At 42.4% G+C, this 12,612-nt stretch overlaps 1 protein-coding gene across 1 annotated transcript in view; it reads right to left on the minus strand.

Moving 5' to 3' along the window:
* Nucleotides 1-1,374: 1,374 nt before the first annotated feature.
* Nucleotides 1,375-12,612, minus strand: part of GABRB3 (gamma-aminobutyric acid type A receptor subunit beta3) — a 218,848-nt gene continuing 207,610 nt past the window's right edge. The window contains exons 7-8 of the mRNA XM_024114931.1: nt 7,865-8,017; nt 1,375-1,694 (exon numbers count right to left, since the gene is read on the minus strand). Of these exons, the coding sequence (XP_023970699.1) occupies nt 1,375-1,694; nt 7,865-8,017 (473 nt within the window). The remainder of the gene's footprint in view (nt 1,695-7,864; nt 8,018-12,612) is intronic.

Genomic DNA, 12,612 nt, shown 5'->3' on the forward strand with positions numbered 1-12,612 from the left:
CTGTGGATTTAGAGATTTGGGGGATTTTGTTTCTTTTTGTTTTAAATTTTAAGCTTCACACTCAAAAAGATATTTCTGTAGCACAACAATTTAACCTTTCTAAAGAGCATCATTTAGAATAAAGGAAATAAAATTTAAATCTGTTTAAATTATGAGGGAATTTGGAAAAACAGCATTGTATGTGTCTGCGTGTCTGTGTAATGGAAAAAATAATGATGTGATGAATTCTAGTTTCCTTGGAAACAGTATTACCAAAGTATACTGTGTATGCATAATAGGATGTGGACTAATTTAGAAACACACCAGTATGGTGCTAAGTATACTTTCCAGTAAGAAATTCAGGGTCATGTTCCCTGTGGAAGCCTGATTTATTCACACATCCTGGTTTCTCTGACCAAGTCTATTTATGTGTTGCTGAAAGGATAGGAGCCATTTACAGCCATTTACCTTCACTCATTCATGAACATCCGGGGACCTATTCTGGGCCACTGGTGGGCCACGGGCACAGCACTCCTCCAGGGAGCTTCTGTACCCCTGTGAGGGGCTTGGGCCGGCAATGCACCAAGAGCGCCAGAAAGAACAAGGAAACCTCACGAGCTTGAGAAATAAGTAAGTTCAGTAAGAAGAATTTAAAAGTAAAGAAATATAGGAACAAGCCCAGTATGTAAATGGGTGGAGGTATATTTTTGAGGACTTGAAGGGATGCAAGAGGTAAAAGGATAAAGATAAAAATTTTATAGAAATGACAATGTGCTTTCACTAAAATAGTATTTATAACTGCAATAACATATTGCTTTTATTAAAAAAATAAACCGAAATGACATCTAACTGCAAAGTTTGTAATTGGAAGGATGTAAGTGTGAGATGAGGAGGGCTGGAGAGGGACCTGATTGGTGCCCTCTCTCTGGGTTCAGAGCCCACGGGTCCTAGGGCAGCTCCCTGATTGGCCCCTGCCGTCCTGGGCTGCTTACCTGGCATTTTGCAGAACACAGACAGCAGGGCTGGGCCAGGGCAGATGCACGAGAGCCCTGGGACAGTGCACTGCTCCTGCCCTGCACTAGGGACCCTGAACCAGGGCAGATGAGAGAGGGGGCTGTCTACCCCGTGCAAAGAACAGCAGCATGCTGGCTATCACATTTGTAATTTGACCACTGAAGGAAAACTGCAACATTGTTGAAAATGCTTTTGCCTGTCAAGTTTGGGCCCCACACCCCAGAGATCCATTCATTCCGATATCTTTCCTTTTCTTTTCACAGGAAACTGGGAAGCTTTTGGCTTCTCCAATTTCTGCACCAATTTTGCTTTTCTATAAAACTCAGTGACTTGCATACGTCACCTTTCAGGCTACGATCAACAAGCCTGCATCACTCCTATTCAAAGGCCATGATGCCACGGGGTCTGCGGATCTGGGAAAGGCAAAGTGGGGGCGGCCGAGGCCGAGAGGCCTACCCGGTTGCTGTCACCCTTTGAACGGTCATTCTTTGCCTTGGCGGTCTTTTCCGCAAGCTTCTTCTGCCTTTGAGGGCCTCTTCCAAAGAAAATGTAGTTGACAAAGGCATACTCCAGAAGGGCCAGAAACACAAAGACAAAGCAGCCCATGAGGTACATGTCAATGGCTTTGACATAGGGGATTTTGGGCAACGTCTCCCGAAGATGTGTGTTGATGGTCGTCATGGTCAGCACAGTGGTGATCCCTGTAAAAGAAACGGGAGCGTGAGAGGCTGCAGGTCCACCGCTCAGTTCCTCACTTTTCACTTTCCTGCTTTATTTTCTCAAGCTGTGTGAAGTAGTTGAAAATCACGGTTGAATATTGTTGGGTGATCGAAACACAACAGAATATAGAACACACAGTCTGGGCGACAGGTCACACCTCAGGCTGGGGAGTTAACATCTCTTCCCTCCCTGCCCCACCTGGGAGGTGCCTCCCACTGCACCTGGCCCGTGGATGGAGGTGGATGGAGAGGGGTCGGGGACAAGGCAGAGGCTGACCTGCATGAAAGCTGGAAGAAATGAAAATAAACTCGGAATTTATCATAAAACACTAAGTGTCTGGGTGAGAAGCTTCTGGGAAGAAGAATGAATCTTGGGAATCTAGGAAGGCCATCTGTGGCAGCTAGTGAAGAAAATGATTCTTACCACAAGGCGTTAAAGCAAGGGGAATGAGGCAATGACTTAAAGTTGCTAAGGACGGGAACCAGTCCTGAGCTCAAAGAGAGGGAATGTTCGAGTGTAGCTCCTGAGAACAGATTACCTCGCATAGCAACTTCCCGCCCCAGCTAAGAAAGAGGTTATGCATAATAAGCTGTGCAGCACATGTTGACTGTGGGCAAGGGCTAATGATTTTACCCAAAGTATAGTATCTTACCATGGTCTGGGGCAAGTGACCAGATCTCTGTTGGGTTTTTTTTTTTGTTAAATGTCATTATTTTGAATTCTTTAGATAGTATCAGGTGAATAATACCATTTTTCCCTAAGGGAGCTAAGTTTAGTCTCTAAAAACATGTAAGGACCATATTTTGTAATTCTCCCATAGCAGTGGGCATGTTCTTGGTGTACAAAGATTCCATATGGGATGATTTGAAGCCACAGAGAGAAGGGGACCCATTGGCTCGTGACATGACCAGAGCTGCTGAGCTGAATGAAGCTACACATGTGAGAATGAAGTGCATCACTCACTTCTCAGTGGCACGGGCATTACTGCAGCTGACTTGCTCTCTTTGAGACAGTACTTTTGAAATATTAAGAAGTCTCAGAAAAGTAAGGCAGCTCCAAAGAGCCAACTCTTTTCTACCCATGTGACTGGTACCATGGAATGTGATTACTCATGTGTCTTCCAGGACCCAAAGGAGAGGGTCATTGCCACATGAGGACTTCTCTCAAGGAGACTTGCAAGGTGAGAGCCTCAGCCATGGTCCTTCAGCCGCAGTAACCCAGAAAACCAATGACGTCCCCTAGACCAGCAGGTGGTGCAAGCCCAAGAAGCTGACCACCCAGACACATGGTCCCACCAGACCACTTCTCTGACCACACTGGACTCCCACTCAACTCTCCGGGGAAGGGGCTGGGTTTGTTAAGCGTCTTAGTCTGTTGCCCTCTGGACTCCCAATCCCATCCTTGGATGAGTGCCAGAGTGTAGGGCTCCCCTCACTAGTGACCACCTGGAGAAGAGGGAAGAGAGCCCAGGCTTCCATCCCACACATGCTGAGCTGCTGTTAGCAGGAGACGAGGGAACCGAGGAGCAGAGAGCCTATTTTCATGTCTGACTGCAAACCAGAGCTGATGATGAATATATGGAAGTCAAAGATGTCAGGATATTTTAAGACTCCCCTTTAACATAAAATTCAGGTGTACCTGGGGACTTTTAAAATTTGAAAATGGCAATGGGATAATTACAGTTTACAAAGAAGTGCAAAAACACCATGCAGATGCTACAAAATTAGGTGTTCTCACTATTATTCAAAAATTTTGTATTGTTGCCACAACTTATTTTTTTCTTTCCAAATGGACTTTGGAAAGTGCTCTGCTTTAGTCGTTGCTTTGGCTCTCCAGTTGACTATTCTGAGTGGATGTGTATAACACAGGCCTCAGTAGATGTCCCCAGAAAATGGGCTAAAGTAACACGAAACAGGGACGGCCAGCACATGTCAACGAGCACTCAGCCTGGCAAAGGCAAGGAAAATGGGCAAGGACGCTGGCTCCAGGCCCATCATCGCCAGCTCAAGGAGTCCCTTAAGAGTAAGGTTTTGTGGTGAGTGTTCCCTGGCTTTCCAGCTTGGAATCACATGACCTCTTAGCTTGAAAGGCCATGCATTCTCTAATTCTTTGTATTGTTTTCCTTCCTATCAAGATAACCGTGGAGAGTGGTGGATGCAGTGGTTCACAGCCTGGATAGTAGAACCACATGGCCCAGGCCAAAAGCCCCACTCCACCACGTCCCAGCAGCAAGACCTGAATGAGCTTGATAGGTCCACAACTGTTGTCTAAAGGTGTTGTGAAGTCTAAACACCACGGTGATGGGCTAACGGTAACTGGCATTAACACTTGCGACAACAGATGTTATTGTTATCAGCATCACAGAAAAATACATTTTCTGGTAGCCTCCAGTTTCTTGGCAGGAGACCCAGATCCGGCAGGCTCGCTTTGAACTTCTGATCTCTAAAGGGGACCCCATCCAACGGCAGAATGGGAGACTGAGTGGTGCCTTCTGTGTTCTTCATACATTTACCAAGCTGTTAAGTCTTGCTAACTATCAGCCTCAAATTATTTCCCATTTATATTAAGGAAATATTATGCTTGAAAAACTGCATTTATAAAGATGGTTGTGAAATAAAAATATAATTTATATCATTTAATCAAAAAGATATTTAATTTTTCTTCTTTGTGACCCAAATAATGTGGCTTAAATTATTTTAGTGTAAATTTTCATTTTCAGAAGGACCAATACTATTATTCACTGATAAGTGGACTTCGGGATTTTTGAGGAAGACCGTGTAATTACAACTCCCAACTTTGTAGTCTGGTGGCTTCTAACACTAACAGTTCAACGGATGTGGGGGTCAGACCCTCAGCAGCAGAAGCATAAGATCCTGAAACACACAGAGCATCTGTGCAGCACAGCTGGGTGAAGAACCAGCATTTCCCTTCTCAGTAGAGACAACCCCTGACAATTCCAGGTCCAGCAGTGTCCTGAGCTGGAGGGACATGCCAAGGAGGTCTTCACTGAGCACCCTTCTGTGCAGACCCACACCTCTCAGACCTCATTTAGAAGTGGGGAGAACTCACCACTGTGCAACCATTCAGGATGAAGGCAAATAGCACTCTAAGCATTTCAAAGGGTGTAGTTCATGACAAGACACATGACGTGAGCTGGGGGAGGGGGAGTTCTCCAATCAAAGCCCCCCAAACCATGGCCATATCCTCTCCAAGAGGCACTGAGCACATTAGCATCTTAAAGGTTCTGAGAGATTCCTTAATAACAATGGTTAATAATAATTCTTGCTGAGCTTTTAAAAAAATCCATCATTTTTACAATGTAATAGACCAAAGAACCCTTCTGTGTATTGTCTATTGACACTGTAGAAATCACCTGTAGTGGTGAAGGGCCCTGGAGTTAGAAAAACTGGATTAAAATCTTTCTTCTGACACTTAATATTATCTGACTTTGCACCAGTTATGTAGCTTCTCTGCATCTCACTCCCTTCTCTGTAAAATGGGAACGATAACACTGCCTGTCGTGCTATGGATCTTCTGCACCATGGATCAGGTAACCACTTTCCAATGACCTTGCACAGAACTTAGAACCTGAGTATTTGGTAGGTTTCAGCCTTAATGATTGCTGTTGTTGTTGCTGTTATTTAGGGTTCATGACCCGATGATACACTTTTCCTTAACCAGTTGGAGTTGCTGTGCTGTCACTTCCCAAGTCCTGCAGACCCAGGCTCAGAGACCATGTCTTATGCTGAAGCTGGGAGAGAAGGAGTGAGAGGACTGGGGTCCCACGCTGAGAGCGGGACCTGCTGGACGTCAATCTGGCATACCAGCTGGAGATCCCAGCTGCCTTCTCGACCTCCAGGCCTCAGGTCCACCCCAACACTGGCAAATGCCTTCAATTCTGCCTCCCAGACTTCTGATATCCATCAGAACCTGCACACCTCCAGTGGTAACGCCTTAGCCAGTCTGGACAGACCACTCCTCTATCCCAGCAAAACATGAAGCATGAAGTATGTTCATGTTTTCATGAACATGAAAACATCCCAGAAGCATGATTGAGGTTTATAGTAACAATAATGGGTTGACAAGAAAAAGTGGAATCAACTTTCATACGCTGTAATGAGGCTATGTTGACTCTAATCCACTCCAGATAGATTATCTATTTAATATTGTGGAAGATGATGTTTACAATTTAGGAGCTATAGCATTTGTATCATCCAGAAAATTGAGAAATTTGCATTTTCAGTACACCTCACTTCTGATGATGCCAGATAATTCTGGTTCTTTGGTACTCATATTTCTCTAGTTACCTCAAAGATAACAGATTCTCTGAGGCAGATTCCCTGGAAGCTCATGAAGCTTCAGCTTCTGATCTTCTCTAATACAGGCCTCTTACAGGCTCGGGAGGGGTTCCGGAAATTCTGTATTTATGTATTTTATATTCTTTTTCTTTTTTCTTTTTTTTTTTTTTTGTGGTACGCGGGCCTCTCACTGTTGTGGCCTCTCCCGTTGCGGAGCACAGGCTCCGGACGCGCAGGCTCAGCTGCCATGGCTCATGGGCCCAGCCGCTCCGCGGCATGCGGGATCTTCCCGGACTGGGGCACGAACCCGTGTCCCCTGCATCGGCAGGCGGATTCTCAACCACTGCGCCACCAGACGTGGGATCCTCCCGGACTGGGGCACGAACCCGTGTCCCCTGCATCGGCAGGCGGACTCTCAACCACTGCGCCACCAGGGAAGCCCCATATATTCTTTTTCTTAAAGAGAGCTCCTGAAGTTGTATAAGCTAGCAGCTCCACGAAATTTGGATCTGCCCTAGCAAATTCATTTTAGCTGTGAATTTTCCAGGTGAGAAGAGAAAATAGTTTAACAAAGAGCAATCTAGTAACATAACAAAAAAGGCAAAACCTACAGAAAGGACTGATGTTACAGGGTAACCTCTGCAGGTGGTAAAAAATCCTGAAGGTTTTTTCGAGAGATTTTTCCTTTACCAAGCCCACTAGAAATAGATTAACAGCACTTTTGATTTTTTGATAACTTATTCTGCTCAAAGTGTTTTTACATTCACCTAACACTTTAGAGATAACTACCTAAGTTTCTTAAGTCACTGTTAAATGTTATTTCATTAGAAAAAAATAAGTCACTGTTAAATGTTATTTCATGAGAAAAGAAATCTAATCTTGAATCAGTGCGAGTCACCTGTCTTTGCGTCTAAACCAGACGTCCACTTATGCACATGTACACACATTCTCCTGGAAGCATGATGCTAAGCAACTTATATTCCTGGGAAGAGATGGTAAATAGAAAAAGTAAGAAAGAGGGACAACCAGATCCCTGAATTCTTATGCTTCTCTGCAGGCTTACCAGCAGATGTGTTGTAATTCTTTCCCATCAATTTTGAAAGGTATTATTGATGGCTTCACTCCCAGGAATTAAATTCAACCCTACCCAAAGAAGGGATAAACTGGACAATTGCTCTTCAGCTCTAAAAGCTCAGTACTTACCTAAAATGTATTTATATAATTATTTGTCCATGCAGTTTCATAATAATTAGTTCAGTAGAAAATAATGTTTCTGAAAATACGCCTTCCCGTAATAATTAAAAAATATTAGCAATCATACTGGAACGTATAATGTATATTGTACATCAGCTAATAATCCAGTTGTCAAGTGACCAATGGCCAGAAGAGATCACTAGAGTTCTTGGGAACCATTGAGAATTTAATATCACGTTTTAATGCTCATTAATTTGTGTAATTACAATTATATGGTATAACATTTGACTATTTTTCTGACTTAAAAAAGAATGCACAATTAATCAAGTCTTCTTTCTGGGCCATAGAATAATTTTGAACAGGAGATGTTAATCCTTGCTTTAAAATTAGTGTCAAAAATAGTTTTATTATGCAAATATTCGGCAAGCATATTTTCCCTTTCATGGGCATGAAAATTCACATTTGAGCCTTATAATTAAATTAACACATCAAGAGAATCATGCATGAAATTAGTGTTTCAAGATAAAAAGTGACTATATGGGCAAGACTGGTGTCATGATGTCAAAAAATTGTAGTTGAACTATAGTCTTTGAACTCCCTTAATATTGTAATGATATGGTGACTTTACATTTTAGGTATCATTTAAAAATAGCACATACCAAGGGCAACTCTAGCCGCAGATGCATCATAATTGATCCAGAAGGACACCCATGAGAGAATTGTAATTAGGATAGAGGGCATGTAGGTCTGGAGAATGAAGTATCCAATGTTTCTCTTCAACCGAAAGCTCAGTGAGAGCCGAGGGTAGGCACCTATGGTAAACAGACAGGAGTTACACTGGAGATCAGACACAGCAGACAAAGAGTTTGCTTTGACTTCCAGGGGTCAACAGCATGCATTTGAAAAGTCCAGAGTGGAGGAGTGGTCCACAACCATGCAATATGCCTCCACGTGCCTAACGGTACCCATCGAAAACTTGGGAGAGGAATGATTTTCAGTCTATGTATGAGGTCATGACGAGGATACTCTTCTAAGGTTAAATACTCAGCTGAGAACTGTCCCTGAGAAAACTTTGGGAGAAGCCTTTAGTTTAGAACACAGAATAGTGCCAAATATCTCATTTAGTTTTCAACTAACGGTCCCCTTCTTCTCCATTGTAGATAGGGGAGATTTGGCTCAAGGCTTTACTGAGCAAAATGGTTTTTATCAGTCATCCCCTGTCAGTCCATCTAGAGCAACAGTGCACAGATGTTTGAGGCACTGACCCTGGAACACCTGGGATAGCTCAGGGACCCCCACCCGAGAGCTGGAGAGGCACAGAGGGCAGGAGTGTACTCTGAGATGCTCTGCTCCAACCACAGGAAAGGCATCAAGGAGAGCTGAGGAGAAGCACCCAGTCTGCTTTCCTGTATTTGAATCCCAGTGCTAACCTCCTGATGTGCACATCCCACTTAGATGGCCTTGAACCCCACCACCACTGCCAGTGCAGAGTGAGAAAAAAGCCCACTGCTTATGCCACCTATAGCTATATATTTGCCCTTTCTGTTTGATTTTGTTTTTCTTGGAGCAAGGCAAGTGTGGCTTCCATTTCCTCCTGTCCATTTCAACAGCCCACTTTATCAGTTTCAAACTTCTTAGCTCTTAATTTTCTGGACTCAACTGAGGTTGCTGGAAGGTCAACCTTCTCTAATCATCAACTTCCTTGCCGCCTCCCCTCCTGCCTTCACTGATGGGTGGTGCTCTGGTCCTGAGATTCTTCCACCCAAATCTTCAGGAGGCCTCACTTTTCTTGTCTACCTCCTACTCCAAGCCTGACAGGCTCCTGTTCTCCTCCTGCCTCAAAGTATATGCATTTTCCTGACTTTACTCCACATCCCTTTCTGGTTTTGTCCCTATATTCTATCCCTTTTCCAGTCTGATTCATTCGTATGACAGTTTCTTCTACGTAGTAGATGAAAGACTTTAACCTCTAGGCCCCTACTTTAGCATCAACCACATTTTCAGCCAAATTATATAAAGGAGAAAAGAAATCGCCTAATGGACCCAGCATTTAAAAGCTGACAATCTGGAAATTTCCTCCAATCTTTTATATGCTTGTGTGTGTATAGTTTCTTTTATATAACTCTGATCAAATGCATATATCGCATTGTCACCATAGCATAAACATTTTCATCCTTATTACAAATTACTTATAAATACAATTTTAAATTTTTCCTAATTTTCCATCAAACACACACACATGTATTCTATAGTTTATAAATACATTTTCCTGAATGTGATAAATTTAGGGTATTTCCATTTTTACAAAACTTTAAGTAATATTCTTAGGGATACCTTTGAGTAGAGTCCTTTCATTATGTTTAAACTTACTGCCTTAGGATGAATGTGCCAAAAGAGGAATTGCTAAGCCAATGTTGAAGGCTTTTGATACATATTCCCAAATTACTTTGCAAAAGAACCACACAAGCATACATACCACAATGAGTACTTTATAGAAGTGCCTATCTCATTTTGTAAACATAACATATTACATAATATTTCTTAAAAATAACTTTTGTTAATCTCCTTGGGAAAATTTGTCCTTTCAATCACTTTCTTTAATTGATCACTTCCTAAATGTTTGTTTTTCCCCTGATTTTAACTTTATAAATAATCTAATTATACTATTCATTCATCTTTCCCATTTTTTGTTCCTCTTACTGTTTTTACCTATTCATTAAAGTTCTTTTAATACTAATACTTGCTTGTATCCTCTGCAAGCATTTTCCCAGTTATTTGTTTAAAAACCTGAATAGGGTAAAGTGGGGGACATATAAAAACAAGTTTTTGTATGTAGTTGAGTCTATCCATTTTATTTTTTTCCCTGTGATGATTTTTTTTTTTTTTTTTTAAATTGCGGTACGCGGGCCTTTCGCCGTTGTGGCCTCTCCCGTTGCGGAGCACAGGCTCCGGACGCGCAGGCTCAGCGGCCATGGCTCACGGGCCCAGCCGCTCCGCGGCATGTGGGATCTTTCCGGACCGGGGCACGAACCCGTGTCCCCTGCATCGGCAGGCGGACTCTCAACCACTGCGCCACCAGGGAAGCCCTCCCTGTGATTTTTAAAAACTGTTTTAAGGTTTAGATAAGTTCACAATAGAGAGCTAACCACAAACCTATTTTGAGGGTTGGCAATTTGATATGAAGTGAACATGCATGTTGGTTTTTGTTCCACAAACAACGAACCAAGTTTTCCAACACCTCTATGAAATAAAGCTTCTGCTAACATAGATTTGATACACTCTGTTGTTTTATAGTACATTCCATGTCTATGGACATGGACATGTCCATAGACATGAGCCAAGTCAGAGCCCTGTCTGGGCTTTGACACCTCTGGGTCCCCGGCCCCATATGTTTCAAAAGCACAGTCATCCCGTGTTCAACAACTTCTAAGGCTTCGCATAAAGGTCAAAATAGTCATCCGGGAATTTTAGTTTCTCCAAAATGTTTTCCCAATTTAACGTTAGTTTTATTTTCCACAATGTCTCTGTATTAAGCATAACATTTTCTAGCCAAGAAGTATCCTCATTGCCTCAAAATAATTGTCCATATTTCTTGCCTCTGCTGATTCACACCCACTGTTCTCCCCTTAAGAAATGTCTCCCTTTAACCATACTTCAAGGCCTTGGTCAAATGCCACATCGTCCATAAATCCTTTCTTTTTCTTCCCTCCAAGTGTAATTACCCTTTTATTTTCTTTCCTCTTTAAAGTTATAATTATTAATATTTACCAAGGTAAGATCTTCCTTAGTAAGCTGTACATACCCCTAGGCAGAGTTTGTGAGGTACTGTATTTTTCATATACTGTCATCTGTGTACTGAGAGAAAGAAAACAGGCATATTTGGTTTATTTATGTGACTCTTTAGAAAGTTTAATACTCAAAACAGTCAGTAACTCTATTAAATATTAGTTTGAAATCCCATAGCAACTTCAACATTTTTTTTAAGTAAATTTATTTTATTTATTTATCTATTTATTTTGGCTGCGTTGGGTCTTTGTTGCTGCGCGTGGGCTTTCTCTAGTTGCGGCGAGTGGGTGCTACTCTTTGCTGCGGTGCACGGGCTTCTCATTGCGGTGGCTTCTCTTGTTGCGGAGCACGGTCTCTAGGCACACGGGCTTCAGTAGCTGTGGCACACGGGCTCAGTAGTTGTGGCACATGGGCCCTAGAGCACAGGCTCAGTAGTTGTGGCCCACGGGCTTAGTTGCTCCACGGCATGTGGGATCTTCCCGGACCAGGGCTTGAACCCCTGTCCCTTGCATTGGCAGGCAGATTCTTAACCACTGCACCACCAGGGAAGCCCACAACTTCAACATTTTTACTGAAGTAAATTCAAAATCAGATCTTAGTTTGCAGTTTCATGGCAATCTCATGCCTTTACTTGTCATTTGCTATTCTTTGCTCCAGATATTTGTCACTATATCCACTCTACTTGGAATGTTGTTTGATTCCATCAGGATAGACTGGCTCATGTTGTAGTAGCAAAAGACCCTTCAAATCTCAGTAGCTTTACAACAAAGATTTTTTTTCTTTCTTGTGCTCCATAGCCACTTAGCTTCCTCTATCTGGAGGACAGCTGGACACTGTGGAAGAAGTGTCACACATACTTTCCATCACATTTCATTGTCCAGAGCAAGTCTCACTGTCAACCTTTATGTCCCTGGAATAGGAAAGTTCAGTCCTCTCCCAGGGAAGTGCAACAAATATTTTTTGAATGATAATGCAATCTACCATATTCCCCAACTTTCCATTTTCTGAGTCGACTTAGCTTTTTCCAAAGTACATCTTCTTTAGGGAAACTGTTCCCTACAGGGCAAATATTGATACTTATGCAATGAAGTACAACTGATACTCTTTTGAGAATACTTGCCCCAGGCAACATGGGGACCAATGATACAATTGCATAGTCCAACACTTGGAAAGTCATTAGTGACCCTGAGAAAGGGAATATTATTCAGATTTCAAAACTATGTATTCACCAAGGTACTCATTAACACAGAACATAGAATTAATAAAATATACTATTTTCTTATGTATTTGTTTAGTAAATACATTCTATTTCTTAAATGTGAAATATACCTTCAAATCAACAAAATTTTTAGGCATTCACCATGTGCCGCACCCCCAATCCCAATCTCTTAATCCCACAGGTGGGAATGTTAGTGGAGGAAACAACAAAGATAAATAAGAGGATAGTCTGTGCTCTCAACTAGCTCCTAATCTGTCAGAGACTCATACAGAACTGGCCTCGGTAAACCAGAGGGAAGGGCTACACTGGATATTCTAGGGCACAAGTTTAAGAAAGGTTTCACGGTATCTGAACTGAGATACTACTGGTTGAATAAGAGTCTTTACAGGCAGAGAAGCAGAA

This window comes from Physeter macrocephalus, chromosome 11, assembly GCF_002837175.3.
Source record: "Physeter macrocephalus isolate SW-GA chromosome 11, ASM283717v5, whole genome shotgun sequence".
In the NCBI taxonomy this organism is placed as follows: Eukaryota; Metazoa; Chordata; class Mammalia; order Artiodactyla; family Physeteridae; genus Physeter; species Physeter macrocephalus.